The sequence below is a fragment of the Macrosteles quadrilineatus genome, unplaced genomic scaffold, assembly GCF_028750875.1.
Source record: "Macrosteles quadrilineatus isolate MER2022 unplaced genomic scaffold, UCM_ALF_1.0 Scaffold_1__1_contigs__length_201487025, whole genome shotgun sequence".
Lineage (NCBI taxonomy): Eukaryota > Metazoa > Arthropoda > Insecta > Hemiptera > Cicadellidae > Macrosteles > Macrosteles quadrilineatus.
Window position 1 is genome coordinate 65,167,556 of NW_026542594.1, and position 21,051 is coordinate 65,188,606.

The 21,051-nt window shown below is 34.6% G+C and overlaps 2 protein-coding genes across 5 annotated transcripts in view; both read right to left on the reverse strand.

Annotated features, from left to right (window-relative positions):
- Positions 1-21,051, reverse strand: part of LOC128983414 (uncharacterized) — a 60,076-nt gene that overhangs the window by 25,064 nt on the left and 13,961 nt on the right. For 3 of the 4 annotated variants that reach the window (XM_054402695.1, XM_054402696.1, XM_054402697.1), the window contains 2 exons: positions 13,080-13,174; positions 2,166-2,306 (listed from right to left, as the gene is read on the reverse strand). In XM_054402695.1, coding sequence (XP_054258670.1) covers positions 2,166-2,306; positions 13,080-13,174 — 236 coding nt within the window. The remainder of the gene's footprint in view (positions 1-2,165; positions 2,307-13,079; positions 13,175-21,051) is intronic. The other variant, XM_054402698.1, reaches the window with a different exon arrangement.
- On the reverse strand, positions 16,447-17,306 carry LOC128983415 (uncharacterized). Its single transcript, XM_054402699.1, has one exon. The coding sequence runs from the start codon at positions 17,193-17,195 to the stop codon at positions 16,551-16,553; it is 645 nt and encodes a 214-aa protein (XP_054258674.1). The 5' UTR covers positions 17,196-17,306; the 3' UTR covers positions 16,447-16,550.

Consider the following 21,051-nt stretch of genomic DNA (forward strand, 5'->3'; position numbering starts at 1 on the left):
GAACATTAATATCACTATGAGATGGGGGCAAAGGCCTGTCATAGAGAAAATCTTGTACACCACCTTACTAACACGCTATTGTGTCTATTCTAAAGACCATTGAATATCTTCTCAATGGATACTAATTTATCAACTAACTAAACCCACAACCCACAGTTAATACACATTGTCATGGATAATATTATCTTAGTTACATTACACGATATTCTAAAGACACAATACACAATCCACTTCACGAGGACAGCAACATACAGTACTAGGTACTTTGAGTGTGAATTTAAGGCTGAATGGATGCAGAGTATGCTGAATGTGCAATGGATTAGATGATCTGTGGAACTCAAATTGATACTGACTAAAGTAAGCTGTTAGTTTAGAAAAATAATCATTTATTAAAAGTAAAATCCGAATGATCGAGGGAAATTGGTCCAGTTTTGAACCATCAAAAACCTATGAACCAATTTAAATCCCCATTCCCCAATTATTCATTAGATATTGCCATACACAATACCACTTTAGTGACAACTAAAAATCCACAATAGTTATTATTAAACCTTGTAATAAACAATACAATACTGTAATCATCTTAGTAACATCACAAGTCATTCTTACTAGACACTAGACACTAATCCATCAACAAATAAAATCCACGATAGTTACTATTAAACCTTGTAATAAACAATACTGTAATCATCTTGGTGACATCACAAGTCATGCTCACTAGACACTAGACACTAATCCATCGACAAATAAAATCCACTATAGTTATTATTAAACCTTGTAATAAACAATACTGTAGTCATCTTGGTGACATCACAAGTCATGCTCACTAGACACTAGACACTAATCCATCAACAAATAAAATCCACGATAGTTACTATTAAACCTTGTAATAAACAATACAATACTGTAATCATCTTAGTAACATCACAAGTCATTCTTACTAGACACTAGACACTAATCCATCAACAAATAAAATCCACGATAGTTACTATTAAACCTTGTAATAAACAATACTGTAATCATCTTGGTGACATCACAAGTCATGCTCACTAGACACTAGACACTAATCCATCGACAAATAAAATCCACTATAGTTATTATTAAACCTTGTAATAAACAATACTGTAATCATCTTGGTGACATCACAAGTCATGCTCACTAGACACTAGACACTAATCCATCAACAAATAAAATCCACGATAGTTACTATTAAACCTTGTAATAAACAATACTGTAATCATCTTGGTGACATCACAAGTCATGCTCACTAGACACTAGACACTAATCCATCGACAAATAAAATCCACGATAGTTATTATTAAACCTTGTAATAAACAATACTGTAATCATCTTGGTGACATCACAAGTCATGCTCACTAGACACTAGACACTAATCCATCAACAAATAAAATCCACGATAGTTACTATTAAACCTTGTAATAAACAATACTGTAATCATCTTGGTGACATCACAAGTCATGCTCACTAGACACTAGACACTAATCCATCGACAAATAAAATCCACGATAGTTACTATTAAACCTTGTAATAAACAATACTGTAATCATCTTGGTGACATCACAAGTCATTCTTACTAGACACTAGACACTAATCCATCAACAAATAAAATCCACGATAGTTACTATTAAACCTTGTAATAAACAATACTGTAGTCATCTTGGTGACATCACAAGTCATGCTCACTAGACACTAGACACTAATCCATTAACAAATAAAATCCACGATAGTTATTATTAAACCTCGTTATAAACAATACTGTAATCATATTGGTGACGTGATATTGGTGACATCACAAGTCATGCTCACTAGACGCTAGACACTAATCCATCAACAAATAAAATCCACGATAGTTATTATTAAACCTCGTTATAAACAATACTGTAATCATATTGGTGACGTGATATTGGTGACATCACAAGTCATGCTCACTAGACACTAGACACTAATCCATCAACAAATAAAATCCACGATAGTTATTATTAAATCTTGTAATAAATAATAATTAGAATGCATTCAAGCTATTGTCAGTGACATTACAAAGACATTCTGACTAGAGAGTAAACTAAACTTACAATTAATGAAATCCACAATAAGTTATTCAATACCACATAGTTTCATCACCATTAGTCTGTTCTGTATCACACCTGGCTCAGGTTTGCCCAGGTCTGGCGCCAGAACCCATCGTACAGGCTGCGGCAGGCTACTGCTGGGAGGCCAGGTTGGTGGTTCCTTTAATGGTTTTTTACCCAGATCCTTTATATCCTTTTGGAGTTTTTCCTGCAAGCCTTTAATATCTTTATTATTCTAATATTAGTCCAAATACATTTAAACGTTTTGCAAAACTATTATCTTGTCATTGTTTGGTTCTAAATATTAAATTCATATTATTCAATTGAACCATGGGCGCCAACATGAATTTTCTCCAGGGGGAAAACCCAGTGTATTGTTCCAGGGGTTGGAGGGAAAGGTTGTAAATCACATTAAAACACAGTTGGTGGCTGTCCAACATATTATTGAACTGTCTTAAAGAAATTTAAAAAAATACAAATATTTTGCTACAATAGGTTAAACATCTTACAAAGCAAAGTGAATTTAAAATTGGTTATTAGCATGGACACCTCCCCCATGTCCCTGCCATTCCTCATGAAATGAACATAAATATTTAAAACAAAAAACTTGAGTATAAAAACTAAAATCTTATACATAAACTACTTATTTTTACACATAGCTGCCTGTACATATGGCTCAACCGTAATTATAACAATGTAACTCGTTAATACAACATGTAATTATATACTATTATGAAATAACATGTTTTTGAAGCATTTGCAAAAGCAACATTTTAAGATAAATTAGAATAGATTTTACTGTCAATATCACATTTTTATAGGCGGAAATTAGAATACTAAAATCATTTGTACAAACTACAGCATTTGAATTGTTTTTCATTATGTTGGTCATCTAGAGTTGTGTTTATTGTGAGGCTAGCCCATCTTGCCAGAGGGACTATACTCAGCTTCTCAGCTATTCCAGTCAACCAGGTCACACTCACACCTGTCCACGTCTGTCTCTCTCACAAACAATACTCAATCTTCACTCAACACTCATGTCACGACCTCATTACCTCAGCTTCCAACAAAACTTTCAATAGTATTGCTATCAAACTTCAATTCAGCCATTTTCTCATTAAGCTGCTTATAGCATATTAGATTAGAATCACATTTTTTAGTCAGATGTCCGAGATATTTGGTTTATTTTGTAAAGTTAAAAAACAAGTTGTAGTTATCTATTTATTTTTTAACCACATTGTTTCATTTTGGTCAAATTATTTTATAATTTTTAGTGATAATTTGGTTTAGGTATAATTCGTTTTAGTGATCTTATAACATTCAACACCGTTGACTTATTCCTCTAAGGAAATAAACACATTGTGCCAGTAAGTTGTAACTAATTGTATAACTATTTTTTCTGTTTGAAAGCTAAGAGTCTAAGCACATATATGTTTTGTCATAAAAAGTACTGACAATTTTCTTTTCATGCTGAATTGTATTTTTCCAAATAGACTCTTGTTATTGGTTGACTGTGAGCATTCCACATGTTTCTGATTTTACCCTTTAACTTCCTCTCCCTACCACCTGTATAGTAGTAACTACCTGTATAGTATATGGAGAAAGTATTGATTTCGTCAACATTTTCGAGTTTGAGTTTTTTTTATTTATATATCCATTTTGGGTCCCCCTGAACCCAAAAGAGTGGTTTTCGAAGTTATGTGTGTCTGTATGTGTGAATGTGTTGTGTACAGACCACACCTGTGGTCCGATTTTGATGAAATTTGGTATGTGGATACTATTGTCCATAGTATCTCCAGGTGTTTTTTTTTTAATTTTCTTGATTTTTAATTATGATTTTTCCCTAAAACCTCACAAGATAACAGGAAAATGAAATTTTAACAAAAACTGCTCAAACTATTTTGGTTGAAATTTAAATTCTTAAGGTCATTTTTAACCCCAAACAAAATAGTACAAACCCCATTGCAGTAAAAATTATAGTTCAAAAGCTATTGTGGCTTTTGTGATTTTTCCCATGGAATATCAAAGTTACTCCCACCCTTGCATGGTTAGGGTTGTTAAGTCAACGAGAGAAAGTATGTGTCAGTTTACATTTTATAGGAACATCCTGACTCTTGAACAATAATTATTTTAAATACTAAACCAATATTGCAGTATTTCAAAACTAAATATTTAAATGCTTTACATATCCAAAACAAACCAAATATTAACGTAATGGGAGGGGTTTGCCAACTAAAGAAATTTGTGAATAATTAACAAACTATCTAATTATTGTAGGCACTAATAATAAAATCTTTAAAGTTAAACAGTTTGTTAAACGAGTTTTCTAAAATTGCACCAAATAAACCACAATAAATGTTACTGACATGGAGTTAAAGCATGTCCCTTGATTGCCAAAACTGATCTGTATTCCTCCAATGGATTTGCGAAGGAATATGTAAACACTGCATGCCTTCTCTGTAGCTTAGGTGCCAGTGAGAGTTGGCTATTTGAAGTTCACATTGCATGCAGTCTGATACAATATTTAAACACTGCATGCCTTCTCTGAAGCTTAGGCGCCAGTGAGAGCTGGCTATTTGAAGTTCACATTGCACGCAGTCTGATACAATATGTAAACACTGCATGCCTTCTCTGTAGCTTAGGTGCCAGTGAGAGTTGGCTATTTGAAGTTCACATTGCACGCAGTCTGATACAATATGTAAACACTGCATGCCTTCTCTGAAGCTTAGGCGCCAGTGAGAGCTGGCTATTTGAAGCTCACATTGCAAGCAGTCTGATACAATATGTAAACACTGCATGCCTTCTCTGTAGCTTAGGTGCCAGTGAGAGTTGGCTATTTGAAGTTCACATTGCAAGCAGTCTGATACAATATGTAAACACTGCATGCCTTCTCTGTAGCTTAGGTGCCAGTGAGAGTTGGCTATTTGAAGTTCACATTGCAAGCAGTCTGATACAATATGTAAACACTGCATGCCTTCTCTGTAGCTTAGGTGCCAGTGAGAGTTGGCTATTTGAAGTTCACATTGCACGCAGTCTGATACAATATGTAAACACTGCATGCCTTCTCTGAAGCTTAGGTGCCAGTGAGAGTTGGCTATTTGAAGTTCACATTGCACGCAGTCTGATACAATATGTAAACACTGCATGCCTTCTCTGTAGCTTAGGTGCCAGTGAGAGTTGGCTATTTGAAGTTCACATTGCAAGCAGTCTGATACAATATGTAAACACTGCATGCCTTCTCTGTAGCTTAGGTGCCAGTGAGAGTTGGCTATTTGAAGTTCACATTGCAAGCAGTCTGATACAATATGTAAACACTGCATGCCTTCTCTGTAGCTTAGGTGCCAGTGAGAGTTGGCTATTTGAAGTTCACATTGCACGCAGTCTGATACAATATGTAAACACTGCATGCCTTCTCTGTAGCTTAGGTGCCAGTGAGAGTTGGCTATTTGAAGTTCACATTGCAAGCAGTCTGATACAATATGTAAACACTGCATGCCTTCTCTGTAGCTTAGGTGCCAGTGAGAGTTGGCTATTTGAAGTTCACATTGCACGCAGTCTGATACAATATGTAAACACTGCATGCCTTCTCTGAAGCTTAGGCGCCAGTGAGAGTTGGCTATTTGAAGCTCACATTGCACGCAGTCTGATACAATATGTAAACACTGCATGCCTTCTCTGTAGCTTAGGTGCCAGTGAGAGTTGGCTATTTGAAGTTCACATTGCACGCAGTCTGATACAATATGTAAACACTGCATGCCTTCTCTGAAGCTTAGGCGCCAGTGAGAGTTGGCTATTTGAAGTTCACATTGCACGCAGTCTGATACAATATGTAAACACTGCATGCCTTCTCTGAAGCTTAGGCGCCAGTGAGAGTTGGCTATTTGAAGCTCACATTGCACGCAGTCTGATACAATATGTAAACACTGCATGCCTTCTCTGAAGCTTAGGCGCCAGTGAGAGTTGGCTATTTGAAGTTCACATTGCAAGCAGTCTGATACAATATGTAAACACTGCATGCCTTCTCTGAAGCTTAGGCGCCAGTGAGAGTTGGCTATTTGAAGTTCACATTGCACGCAGTCTGATACAATATGTAAACACTGCATGCCTTCTCTGTAGCTTAGGTGCCAGTGAGAGTTGGCTATTTGAAGTTCACATTGCACGCAGTCTGATACAATATGTAAACACTGCATGCCTTCTCTGAAGCTTAGGCGCCAGTGAGAGTTGGCTATTTGAAGTTCACATTGCACGCAGTCTGATACAATATGTAAACACTGCATGCCTTCTCTGTAGCTTAGGTGCCAGTGAGAGTTGGCTATTTGAAGTTCACATTGCACGCAGTCTGATACAATATGTAAACACTGCATGCCTTCTCTGAAGCTTAGGCGCCAGTGAGAGTTGGCTATTTGAAGTTCACATTGCACGCAGTCTGATACAATATGTAAACACTGCATGCCTTCTCTGAAGCTTAGGTGCCAGTGAGAGTTGGCTATTTGAAGTTCACATTGCACGCAGTCTGATACAATATGTAAACACTGCATGCCTTCTCTGAAGCTTAGGCGCCAGTGAGAGTTGGCTATTTGAAGCTCACATTGCACGCAGTCTGATACAATATGTAAACACTGCATGCCTTCTCTGTAGCTTAGGTGCCAGTGAGAGTTGGCTATTTGAAGTTCACATTGCACGCAGTCTGATACAATATGTAAACACTGCATGCCTTCTCTGAAGCTTAGGCGCCAGTGAGAGTTGGCTATTTGAAGTTCACATTGCACGCAGTCTGATACAATATGTAAACACTGCATGCCTTCTCTGAAGCTTAGGCGCCAGTGAGAGTTGGCTATTTGAAGCTCACATTGCACGCAGTCTGATACAATATGTAAACACTGCATGCCTTCTCTGAAGCTTAGGCGCCAGTGAGAGTTGGCTATTTGAAGTTCACATTGCAAGCAGTCTGATACGGTCAGTGACTACTTGGTTTATTTTCACTTCCCACATGTGTTTATAGTAACGCCATCACAACTGTTTTCCCTGCCTCTGCCATGCCAATAAGTTTCCTTGTTTTGCCTTGCATTGTCTAAGACATGTTCTTATAATCTTTATATTTTTGTACTACCGTATTAATTTATTTATTTCACTTTTACTACTTATAATCACATTACCTTCCCTCAGAAAAGGCTATTTTTTTCAAATTCGTCTTTAACTTTGATATACGTACTAAGTTAAATAATCAGAAAATACCTTACTATTAAAGAAGACTAGTGTCCCTATTGCTCGAATTCGAGCAATTGCTAAGTAAATATTTGTAGCGAACTGTTATAATACTATATTACCAAACTTATTGAATGTTTAGGATTAACCTATGCTCTTCTTTTCACTTTTGATTTCTGACAACAGCTGGAGTTTCATAACAATTTTTGTTTCCAATGTTAATCTTATGGAGAAATACGAAACTTTAAAGGGCTCCAGGGCCTCACTCTCTCATTATTTCCTAAAAAAAAAGGTTTCCTGAACAACTTCACGCTACGCTCTTTCCAATGACACCAAAAACATGACAATCGGTTCAGTAGTTTCGGAGGAGTAATTGTCACAAAAATCCTGCTTGCGTATTAAATAAGTATAGATGTAGGCCTACGGTTAATTATATGAATATATGTTTTAGGATAAAAAAAATCACCACTGCAAGTATCGATTTGAATTTACTTAATTAATTTGGTTCAGTTTTCAGTCATTGTAACTAAAGCTGCTTGTGGCACAAAAGACGATGGTAAAAATACTTTGTATTCAGCCAAGCATTAAACCTTGTTGTGATTGTTATGCCTGGACTCATTTTAACCCACTTGGCTGAAGAAGCTATTGTTTAGTCAGACAATATTAATCAAGATCTAAAATTAAGTTGTGAGGTGATCCCAGCACATCAAAGAACAACATTTGGCTCCTAACAACTCTTCTATCAGTTGAGATTTATTGGTGGTTATGTAATACATCTTCACCTTCCTAGTGGGAAATAAATAAAGCCCATTAATATAAGTATGTGACAAATTAAACAGAACGGTACCTATAAAAATCCCTGCTGCAGGGGTTTCCCACAAAAGTTGTCTCAAATTGACTACGGAAAAACGGCTTAACGTAGGCCTACAAGGATGAAGTCAAATTATTTCCCGCTAAATCGACCCCAAGGAATCAATAGACAAACATTTTGGCGAAAACATCAATTAATTTTATTTTTATTTTTCAACGGGGTGGCAGTTTTTTTGGGGGGAAATCAATACGTTTTTAATACTCTGTGTTTCCTATACCAATGCACTTAGCCCTTCTCCGGTTGAATTTTCTGACTCGTTATGAAATTAGTGTTACCGTGATATGCTACAAATAAAGTTTTTTTTACAATAACAATTACAAAAAAATTGATTTTTGAAAATGTGCAAATGCCCATTGTTTTAAAATGTTCAAATAGCAACATATTATATCAATTGTCTTCTTTTCTCTCAATCCTTCAACCTCATTGGTCCGTTATTTTACCACCTTAGTGCTGTAAAGTAAGTAAACGATGTGGTAAAGTGAATCTTTTGAATTCTCAAACTTAATTGAAAAGGCTAGTTTAAAAACCGGTCGTAGGTAAGTATAGTAGATTTTTTTCGATTCTAAAAATTGAATTGAAAAGACGACGGTTAAAAACAACTGTCGTAGGTATAAGCTAGGATCATAATAACCAAATCATGAATGACCTTTCTAAATAATGTTAGTATGTAGGTACTGAACTTACAATACTGCACAAACCAAACATTCGATCACATATATTTTCCAGAACAGATGGCATAACATTTTAGTGTTAAAACTTGTATTTTTTATCAACATTGTAAACAAACTCATTCAACTCAGAAACTGACTTAAACTGTTATACAAAATAATAAGCTAACATGAAAAAACGATGACTAACACCGAAATATACACATGTTAGTCCAGGACCTGACTAGGGTTCTGTGTGCATGTCGTGTATAGAGAATTTTGCTTTTGCATTTCAATATAGGTGTCTTAGGAAGTGTTTTCCACTCGGGTGTCAAGTTCGCACCTGGTACGTTTTCGAGCTATGACGTCATCAAAATGGCGGCCATTGATTTTTTTAAATCGTATATTTCGCAAACTATTTGTCGGATCGGAATGAACTTTTTTTTGTTTGAAAGATAATTTTAAATGCTACCTGTTTTAAATTTACACATTTGTTGTATGTTTAGTACATTCTTCGTAATTTTGCAAAAACCTGTATTTTTAAATATTTTTGTGTTATTTTTGTTTGTAAAGTTTTATTGATACAATTTATCAAAAACCACCAATGAAAAAAGTTGTAGAACGTTTAAAAATCTTTACAAAAATACCAAATTCGATATGTTTTACTCAAAAGATTACTTCAAGAAACTAGATAAATCTCATAAAAACACCAATTTTGGCGCAAAAACGCCTATTAGTCCGGCATCTAGGGCAGTTCGCAAGTCTTATAAAGACAGTTTTACCATTCAATGTTGATGTATGTGTCTAATTATGTGTTTTCAACTCGGGTGTCACGTCTGCACCCACTGCAGTTTCCGGTTATGACGTCATTAAAATGGCGGAAAGGGCTATATTAAAAATAACTATATTTTACATACCATGTATCGGATCAGAATGAACTTTTGTTTGTTTGAAAGATAAGTTTACATGCTATCTTTCTTACATTTACACTTTTCATGTATGTTTAGTAAATTTTTCGTAATTTTGCAAAAACCTATATTTTTAAACATTTTTGTGTTATTTTTGTCGATAACGTTTTATTGATAAAATATATCAGAAATAACTTAAAAACAAAGTTGTAGCACATTTAAAGGGCTTTAAAAAAATACCAAATTCGATATGCTTTACTCAAAGGATCACGTCAAGAAACTAGAAAATCGTACAAAACAACCTAATTTGGCGCAAAAACCCATATAAATCCGTCATCGATGGCTGTGTACGAGTCATATATAAACAGCTTTACCATTCAATGTTGATGTATGTGTCTAAAGAAGTGTTTTTAAGTGCCTGGAATGATTTTCAATTAATCTATTAAATTACATTGTTTAAGAGTACCTATGTTTTTTTAACGGTGAAAGTGTTTTTGAACGGTTATTGGTTACTGAGAAAATAAAAACATTTTTTATTTAAAACTCCAATGTTATTCTTATGGACAATATTGTAACTGTAGTAGTTGGCTTGTTTATGGATATATTTTGATCAAACTTGGCAGATTTATTTATCCAGTACTAAGCTATTAATATTTTAATAAAAAATCCACTTTATTAGTTTTCCTTAAGCAGCAAATCTAGGTATTCTTAAACAATGTTAATTTAATTATTTTTTGTTTTCCTATACATTTTTTTACCTCCCATCTAAATTAACCTTTTTCGCAACTCGAGTCTACGCACAGGCCCTGCCTGTGTAGACTTTTTCCTTTGTTATAGAAGGTATTTTTTTTTGCACATTTTTCGTTTTATTTCTACAGAATATAATTTTTCTTTTGTTATCTAGTTAGTAATGTTTGCTGTATTATATTTAAGTAAAAAAAAATACAATGTACTTATATGTCTATAATTTATGGGAAATAAAATATTATTTCATTTCATTTCAATAGATTAATTGAAAATCAATCCAGGCAAATGGAAATTCGCTTAGTCGACAGGATTGCTGTACCGGGGGTATTCATACAGTGGAAACATTCTTATGGACTAATTACATTGATTTGTTGTGCTTTTATTTGCTTAAAAGAAGGTAATGGTCTTATTTTAAGTAAAATAGTTGGTAAAATCGTAACATGTAGCAATTTTAAAGACATCATAACCGGAAACTGCAGTGGGTGCAGACGTGACACCCGAGTTGATAACACTTATTTAGACACATACATCAACATTGAATGGTAAAACTGTCTTTATAAGACTTGCGAACTGCCCTAGATGCCGGACTAATAGGCGTTTTTGCGCCAAAATTGGTGTTTTTATGAGTTTTATCTAGTTTCTTGAAGTAATCTTTTGAGTAAAACATATCGAATTTGGTATTTTTGTAAAGACTTTTAAACGTTCTAAAACTTTTTCATTGGTGGTTTTTGATAAATTGTATCAATAAAACATTACAAACAAAAATAACACAAAAATATTTAAAAATACAGGTTTTTGCAAAATTACGAAGAATGTACTAAACATACAACAAATGTGTAAATTTAAAACAGGTAGCATTTAAAATTATCTTTCAAACAAAAAAAAGTTCATTCCAATCCGACAAATAGTTTGCGAAATATACGATTTAAAAAAATCAATGGCCGCCATTTTGATGACGTCATAGCTCGAAAACGTACCAGGTGCGAACTTGACACCCGAGTGGAAAACACTTCCTAAGACACCTATATTGAAATGCAAAAGCAAAATTCTCTATACACGACATGCACACAGAACCCTAGTCAGGTCCTGGACTATGTGCTGTAACTAACTTTGTACATTAATTTAGATATTATAGAGTTGCAACTATTTCATTCTTGATGCAGAGTGCCAACATCAGCATTAAGGTCTTACCTTTTGGCACAAATGGATAAGAGTTGTAAGGTATTTTATAACCTAAATGGGAATTGAAAATATATATTATTTAGTGAAACAACATGTAATGTTAAGGTACTAAGCAAAATAAATCTTTATTTATTTTGCCTTCTTAGTTTTGTTTCTTACTTTTCAATCAGGGATTATAAGTTACTATACAAATGAATGGCTTGTCTTTTGAGGGTGGAAGACTCACTTTTGTTTTTATGACATGCCTACATCAAATTACAATTTACTAAAACATTTATTCAAATTTGTAGCTTTTTCAAAATAATAGTATAAACTATTGTAACAAACTGATCCATCCTGTTTGGCTGTACAAAATTGAACCTGTCCAAAAGGGGTTTACAGTTAATTTATTTTATACTAGCTGCTGTACCCGTGCTTTGCAACGGAGAGGATACTAAAAAGAAAATATTGATGTTTCAATCTGTTTTATAAAATAGTTACACCTCCACCTTTGATTTCAGGAACAAAATTTCATTGGACCTCTTAGTTTGAACAAATAGCTTTCTTTCAAGCTAGGCTAACTTAAAAGGCGTCCTAGTGAAAGTTCTAAGAGGAGCTGATGCATGTATGAAAATACTGTAACATACGATTTAATTTTCAAATTATACACTTACTTAAAAGTTTACTTTGTTGAAAAAACTTACATATTAAATGTTGATGGTTATAAAAGAATCGCACAACACAGGGTACTGTATTAAAGCAAAAAGACAATTTATAATGATTTCACATAAAATAAATAGGCCTATGCTGTACCCTGACTACTGAAATTTTGTCAGGAATCATTACCTGCAACTAATAATGTAAATATCACAGAAGCAAAAATAAAATACCGGGAAACTTGTATTACATTTTGTAAGAAAGCCAACCCCTATTTTTGTAACCCCAATTTTTTTATTGTAATGTTCCTTCTGTTTCCATGAAAATGCACCAATAAAACTACTGTATTCTCATAATCATAAAACTTAAGAATCTTGGGAGCAGAAACTGTACCTCATAACCTTTGCTCCTTGAACTGTCAAATTATAGTATAAGCTAACTTAATAATAAAATTCTGTACAATTCTTATATATTCCCACCGATAAAGGACTAACAACCACTACTCATAAACCTCTAAGAGAAGTTATGTTTTGTTTATAACCACTCATTGCCAAATATAATCACCAGGTTGGTGTTTGGTAAACACTCGTTATTTTATTTTATTTTATTTCAACGGACAATCCATTTTGAAAACTTAAAATCAATAGAAGTATTTACACCACACTACACTATTTTGACGAACAATTTTATGTAAATTATTAAAATATAATTTTAATTTAGAAATTGTAATTTATGCGGAAGTATTTAGATAATTTTTAGTACAACATCTAGTGGTATGAATGGTTGTACTGACCCTGGCCTCTGCCGCGCGCCTCCTCCTCCTCTAGCATGCGCAGAACGGCAGAGTTGGACAGGTTCGCTGGCTTGGCGAGCTGATGGAAGTCAACTCTGCAACACATCAATCAAAATACAGTGTCTTACTGTCTTAAACCTTCAATATTAAAAAAATAATACACAACCAGCGCTATTGAAAAGCCAGTGTCCAATGTTAAGAGGAAACTGAGGGGCCTCCTCCCCACCACTCATTTTATTTCTCCCTCCTCTTCTCCCCCCTTGATAGACACGTCATTTATTAATCTTCAATCTGTAAGGAAGGAGTGGGTAGTTACTGAGAAATCATGTTCGCTAAAAAAATAATTTAATAAGACATAGGCTAGAATATTACATAAATATATTGGCTATGTAAATTAATAAATCAAATAAATACAAATGTTCTAGTCTATACAGTTTAACGTATTTAGATTACATGGAAATCCCTGCTGAAATGTACCCAAGCCTATAACTGTACGTCAGCAATACACCCACGGACACAGTGAGTAGGGGCATTTGGTTACCAGTAAATTCCAGAGGTTTATTAAAAGAAAACTGGGTTTGACCTAAATGTTTAGATGATTTGGCGAAGCATTAAAGAGCAAAACTCCCTTATAGATGTTACAGATACCGGTAGTATAATTTTGTTGTTGTTTTTTAAGTGGTTGAATGCTTGGTATAAAAAGATTGAGGTGGTTTCGCAGAGAAGAAGGGGAAGATCTTAAGCCTGGACATTTTAGAGAAGCAATTTTTCAAAAACGTTATTTCAAGGATGTAAGCATTGACGTTTTAAAATACACACAACATAACAACAACACACAAAACTTCTTGGTAAGAAGTTTTTGGGCAAATTTTGAAAATTGTTCGAATTGCTTCCTTATGGAGTCTAAAAGCAATCGGGTTCCTGATGCATTTTAACATCCCAAATGAGGGAACATAATAGGGTGTCAGAAGGATATGGAAACGAAATAAGTTTCGTTTGCAAAGAGAAAGAAATCCCAGTCTCAAGACTTGAAGTCAGTCCATTTATGTAAACCAAGAACAGCACAGTTCCGAGGACAGGCCCCTGAGAAACCCCACAATTACGTTACTATGTCCCAAGATGAGACAAATGGTCGAGCGCATAGACCTGTCAACTCCTCTGACTACAATAAACTGTTCTCTCCTTTGATGGTACAGTATGAGGAGAACCACCACTGTGCCACCCCTCGCACCCAAATCAGTTCTAGTTTAGTTGGAGAAAATTGTAAAAAAAACATGAATCAATAACTTACTAATATTAAATATATAACACCAAGTGTTACATATTTAAGCCAGATAAATAGGAAGAAGCCTGCATGGTAGGAAGTTAGCCCACTCTCTGACTAGCCACTGTTATTTATTGGCTCATACTGTCATTGAGTATAAACTTAGAATGTTATGTAGTCAATGTTACTATATATCAGAAATCAGAATCAATCAGAAAATCTTTATTGTTTCATATTGAATTACAAGTTTATACACAGAGTACTAAGAATAACTTAGATTAACTAACCACACACACTTGTGAATTATTTAACTATGAAACAATTCATCCCTAGGTCAAAGACCTGTTTGGGATGTTCTATTACGTACATATACATATAAAAACAGCTCAAAAGATTGGGATATTACTAAACATATTACGAAAAAATACAAATATAATCTACTAGAGAACCCGTGCGGCTCAATGAGCCGCATAGTATGAAACATAACGTCAAGGAAAACGTTATGCTTAAATTTGAGTAATTCTAGTTACATCTTAGAGTTGTTTGAAAACTTGTTTTAACTAATTTTAAATATCTCTATTCGCATCGTCAAGGTTCACCTACATTATTTCTGCTCTCAGTTTTACTGATAACTTCTAATGAATGCTAAACGATCTGCTTCAGTTCTTGTCAACTTGTTGCGACATAGTTTTTCCAGCATTGAGAATTGAAGAAAACTGTTGCCTTACTGATAACCTGTGTTAAGTAATTTACGTTGGGTCATTTTATTTCTTTGATTTGAGACATCCCCTAAACCAACGAATTTTCCCCGTAGAGAATCCTGAAAAGTGGGGTGATATCAACCATTTCATGTGCTCTATTTTTTACCCACAAACTCTGGGTTACCAACTGGATAGCCATAATCTGCCTTGAATGGGCTAAAGCAGCAACACCTTTGAAAGTTGGTTAACGTCTGTCAGTCACAGTATATGCCCGCATCAGAACGTACTCGCGTTGCTCAGTGGAGTTTTTCTTAATACCTGTCCCAAAGTTTTTAAAGTGTGGATTCATTTGTCAAAATAGGTTGGACAACACTTGTAGCTATAAGATTTGGATAGCAGTTTTCATTTTCTCCTTTTGAACAGCGTATATTATTTGCCTCTTCTGAATCATAAAAATAAACTTGGCCGTAACTACTCGATCGTTGAATACATAAACACTAATTTCTTCAATTATGTTTGGTCTAATATTGCACTAAAACTTTCAACATAAAATGAGTTTTTTTAAACTTCTTATTTTTTACTTGAAATGTCTGGATTGTGTTGGCCAATTCAGTCAAAAATATAAGTTTGTCAGAGGAACTGGCAACATAACCTAGAAGTAAACAATCCCTTAGCGTTTTTTCTCAATTGAAGTAGAGCAAGTAATACAAACGTTTACAATAAAAACATAAGGTCCGCCAAGATTATAATAGGTAGGATTATGTATAGGTATAATCTTGGTACTTAAACTTATCATAGCCATGGCATTATTATAGTTTCTACTAAATATTTTGAAATATCTCGATCTGTCAGTTACAGAAGTAAACATATCTTGCATGCATTAATTTACTTATTGTTTAAATGCAAAACAGATTGTAAATAAAACTATGTTAAAAAAAATTTGATCTGACATTAGGCAAGTTTACTTTTCTACCTGACAACACTATGTGCTTTTATATATTTTTTTCACTTCCAAAGTAAGTTGTACAGCAGAACTGGCAAGCAGTATTCATCTCACAAAGTGAATGTGTTTCTGTTAGACCAGGTCTCTCTTTTTCTACTCTCCTCATTCGCATAAGATACCTTAGTATTAATTGTCTCCTCCTCCCGTTTTCAATATTTCTTAATTGAACTCTCCCTGTAGGCAGCAAACCTAGGTACTCGTTTAACCTAATGTTATTTGAATAGATTTAATTGAAAATCAAATCAGGCAAATGGAAATTCGCTTAGTCTGCAGGTTTGCTTGGTGGGGGTTTAATTTATTTATCAAAGAGTTTGGCTTTAATACGCTTAAAAAAAGTAAATAAATACATTGTTATAACATTTTTGTAAATAAACGTTGCTTTGGAATATTTGTGGTTTAATTGGTTGTAATTTATGTTGTTTATTTTTTTACAAACTAAGCACAACTGGTCACAATCTTAATCTTGTGCACTGAGACAATAAAATACAAAACATACATTTATCTTATAGTTGATTGTAGTTTTGCACATGGTATTTCCTAAGTTCAAAGAAGGAAATTGTCCAGTCAGGGTGGTTAAAGTCCCTGTTGAATCTGGCGACAACGTCAATGATGAGAAGTGCAGTGTTACTAGGGTCTTGCCATTTCATGGCCATGTACCACATGTCTATATCACACAGCTTAGCTGGAGATAGAGGAACTGAACGTAGTTGAACTTTGGTTGGAACAGCCAACTTAATATCAGTCAACTTTAAAGCAATGTTCCTCAGTATATCATCATTCCACAGAACCAAAATGTCTCTTTTTAGTTTAGACAAGGCTATCGGTGTGAGTAGACCTTCGAGCTCGTTGTAGCTTTCCAACCTTATTTTGTGAGTTACTGAAGAAATAGCGTAGGTGGAACCGACAAAAAAATCATTCTCATTGAAATCTCTATCCCATTTCTTCAACTTTAGCAACTGCCATTTAATCTTAAGCCAGTCGAGAGGGTTTTGGTAGTAGTAAACCATGGGAAACGTTCGGTTATGTGTGTCCCTCCAGGGTATCTGAGTGGTGTGAAGTTGTCTACGAGCTGAAACATTTTGTAAAGTGTATTTGCTTGTATTGGCTGCAAATTCTCTAAAAGATCTCACTGTCAGATACTTAAACATATCTAATCCTTTAGCTCTAGACACTAATATTATGATCAAATTACATATGATAGTAAAAATATGTACACAGTTTCCCAAATGTTTTACTAGAATTTAGTCATTGTGTCTCCAAAGCTTGTGCAATACTTGCAATCTATAAAATTGGAATCGCCCAGCAACCAAAAGACTTGAAAAATATTTGTAAGAGCAAAATATAATGAGTAAGGCAGGGTGCACACTGGAGAAACCCGTTTCAGGAAACCGATTTCATGAAACGAGAAACTTTAGTTGCTCGCAACAGATAGATTAGTTTAACACAGGGCAGTGCACACTGCGTTGCATGAAACTGTAATTTCATTTGTTTCTTGCAACTGGTATACATGAAATCCAAAAAACAGATTTCGTATAGGCTTCAGTTTCACGTTTCTATTGGTTTTATTGACTTCCTCAATGTATTGTTATTTTTCCTCAGCACTCGGAGCTAACCTCCGGTTGGTGTCCTTCTTTGTTATTAGTGGGCTAAGTAATTCCACCAAACGTTCAAAAAGAGGCTTTGGCATTCTAAAATATAAAAAAAATTGACCGTATCACTGCATAATTAATGAGCTACAATGTAAGTACTGTGTTGACCATCCCTAATCAACAGGGGAACCCAATACTTCCTTCTTTTAGTTTCCTTTAGCCACCACCAATATAGTCACATAATCATCATCCGAATTCATATCACGAAACTGATGGAATCCCGTTTCTTCTGTGTGCATTTGTTAAAGAAATGGTTTCCTTGAAACCAATTTAATGAAACCAGTTTCCTGAAACGGGTTTCTCCAGTGTGCACCCTGCCTTAGAAGTCCTGGAACAGTTTTATATATTTTTAATCGTTAAATATAAACAATATAGATTGGTAAAGAAAGAAAGAGTTTTAATTCTCCATAAATATACAAATATGTACATAGAGAATAGTCATACATTGATGATGAGTAAGTAAAATGTCATCTCAAAGCTTAAACTAACTTAGCACTACTGTTAAAAAAGTCATTCAAAGTATAAAATGCATTGTCATACAAGTATATCCTAACCTTTTTCAAGAAACAAGAGTTATGCACTTGAATGAAGTGCATTGAATCCAGTCCTCCTTTGGCGGTTCCTCTAGACAGATAATTTTGGAACTTGATGTCCTTGGCACTGAGCTATAATTCTAACTGGAGGTAGCACTGAATGTCAACGATGCGTGTCGCCAGCCGCCATGTTTGCGTGAGGTGTGAGTTATAAAGAAGCCATGTTATTGGATGAAAAAACTCACTGCTATGCAAACCTAGTTATAGAAGCCATGTTATTGGATAAAAAAACCTGCTGCTATACCAACCTAACAAAATCAGCGACACGCTTTTGACAGACTTCTGCCATGGCAGTGCTACCTCCAGTTATAATTTTAGCTCAGTGGTCCTTGGTTGTTAAATTGTTCTTTTACCTTTGGATTTCTTAAACGAGGTGTGAACACTAAAATAACATGTTTGGGGCATGCGAACTCTTGCCCCACATTCAAAGTTTTTACATGTAATGAGCTGCTGCTCGCTGTGGCCATTAATGGAACTAAACTAACGTGGCTATAAGTAGATCATTAAATGACCATTTAAACTGTGTAGGATTGAATTAATTATTTGAATAACGTATAATAATTCCCAAATTCTCAAATATTATATCAAAATAACGGTAAAATTATTTTACCTCATTGTGAGATAAATGAACGGAGAGGAACCATCAAACTACGGAGGAATGACGAGTGTTCTGTCTTGCACCGAATGAGATTTAGTGGTACAGTACCAACTCATTTCATTGTTATTTGTATTGTTTATTGTTCTCACAAAAATATTTATCATGTTTATTGTTATTTCATTGTTATTTATATTATTTATTGTTTTCTAGGTTAGTCCATGTGCCATTTATTGTATACATATCTTCTTTATTCATTTAACTATGTATTTGCTTATCGTTACTCAGTTCTCTCTTTGTCCTAGTTTTTTCACTTGTATACTTTACTCTTATTATTGTTACATTTGACATTCCTTTCATTGTTATTATTATTATGGATTATCTAATCATTCTAACAAGCAGCAATTTACAACTCAATCAAACTGTAAAATTGGTGTAAATCCGTTGACAAATAAATAAATAAACTAGCTCAAGCGCAAGGTAAAAATTTTCGCTCTGCGTACACTTACCCCTCTTACCCCGTACACACTCTTGTCCCGAGTTACTCTACTGCATAAAAAATATCTGGCTAATATCTAACAAAGTAATGTCCAGGTATACATTTTTTTTTATTGCTTGACACACATAGACCAACAACTAGTTATGATCTTATTACCCAAATCACATACGAATATGGAATATCTTGGTTCCATTTGCTAAGTAAAGGGTTTATTTGAAAAGAAAATAAAGTTGCCTGTCTTATTGGAAATAAAAAATGTAAGTTGTGGTCTTATGAATAAGGTGTGAACAAGATGAGTAACCCTATTCAAATTCTATTGTAAACTTTTATTTCATGGGCTACAGTAGGTATTAGCTATTGTCCAAATAAAATGTAAACTCTATAAGAAAGTATACTTAATATAACGCAAATTTCTTAAAACATGTTATCTAAATACATAACTCCTAATTAGTAATAGAGGTGTTTTCTTATCATGCCCAAGTGACCTGTGTACTTTCTGTCAGTTGTTAAGTTTTCAAAAAAAAACTATAAACTCACGAAGAAAATTTCAGTTTATACTACAAGTTCCCGATGCTATTTGGACGTTGCGTGCCGAGCTGATGTATCAGGGAATGGCGGAAGGTGGCATTAAAATAAAGAGCGATGTAAACAAACAGGTGTGTGAACCGAAGAGCTCTCACCACGGTCGCGTTCTCACACCCATTATCATCAGAAGACCACAGCCTACGTCACTACTCACTGGCCCACTTACATCTACCCTGACGTGTGTGAATAAATAATAGCCTATGTTAGTTTACAAAAACTTTACGATCTAAATCAATAGCAACTAGTTCTAAATCAGTAAAGGTTTCATGGCAAGGTGACTGATTTTTTCTTGTTAGTGTTCTTTTACATGTTTTATAAGTGAAATGCGGAACTCTTGTTATTATATAAAGTTGACCTTTTGTTATAGCATCTAACCGATAGCATAGCACTTAGGTTATATTGCGATGCCTCAGTTCTATATAACATGGTCTCAGCATCAACCCTTGGGTGTTCACAACTAGATCCAGCTGATATGTACCCAAATATGATTTGTATTGTTAAAGACATACATGCATAAACTGCTGAATGACTGTATAATCGAGTAGTGATAAAACAACTCGGTATCAATGCTGGCGTCGCCAAGGTGTGTATTTTAAGCTGAATACAAACTAAAATGAGTAAAGAGGTGATCTTCGTACGGCAACCGTTACTAGCCAGTCGAGATAATTTATTAAAACATCAATGATTGGAAAATACAACTATCACATCGGACTGAATGCATGAATATCTCGACTCTATCCATCATCAATGTATTAAAAATTCAATGTTTGTACATTTGAACTGACTAGACTTGTAAAGAGAATCTTCAGCTTTCCCCTGCAGTGATGCTCTGTATTAATTAGCGTGATCCGTGACGTCAATGAGCGTGACGTGCTGCTAATGAGGCACAAGCCAGAACCTTCGCTTATAGGCTCTCTTCCAAGACATTAGGGTTTTGACAGTCGTTTAATTATTTACTTTCCTCTAACCAAACTGTATCATTATTATGTCACGCACCTCGGTGGCCAAGTATCCCTCATGTGTAAAGAGATATTTCAAGAGGTACGGTACTTACTTTGTCAAAATACCTATTGTGTTTACTCT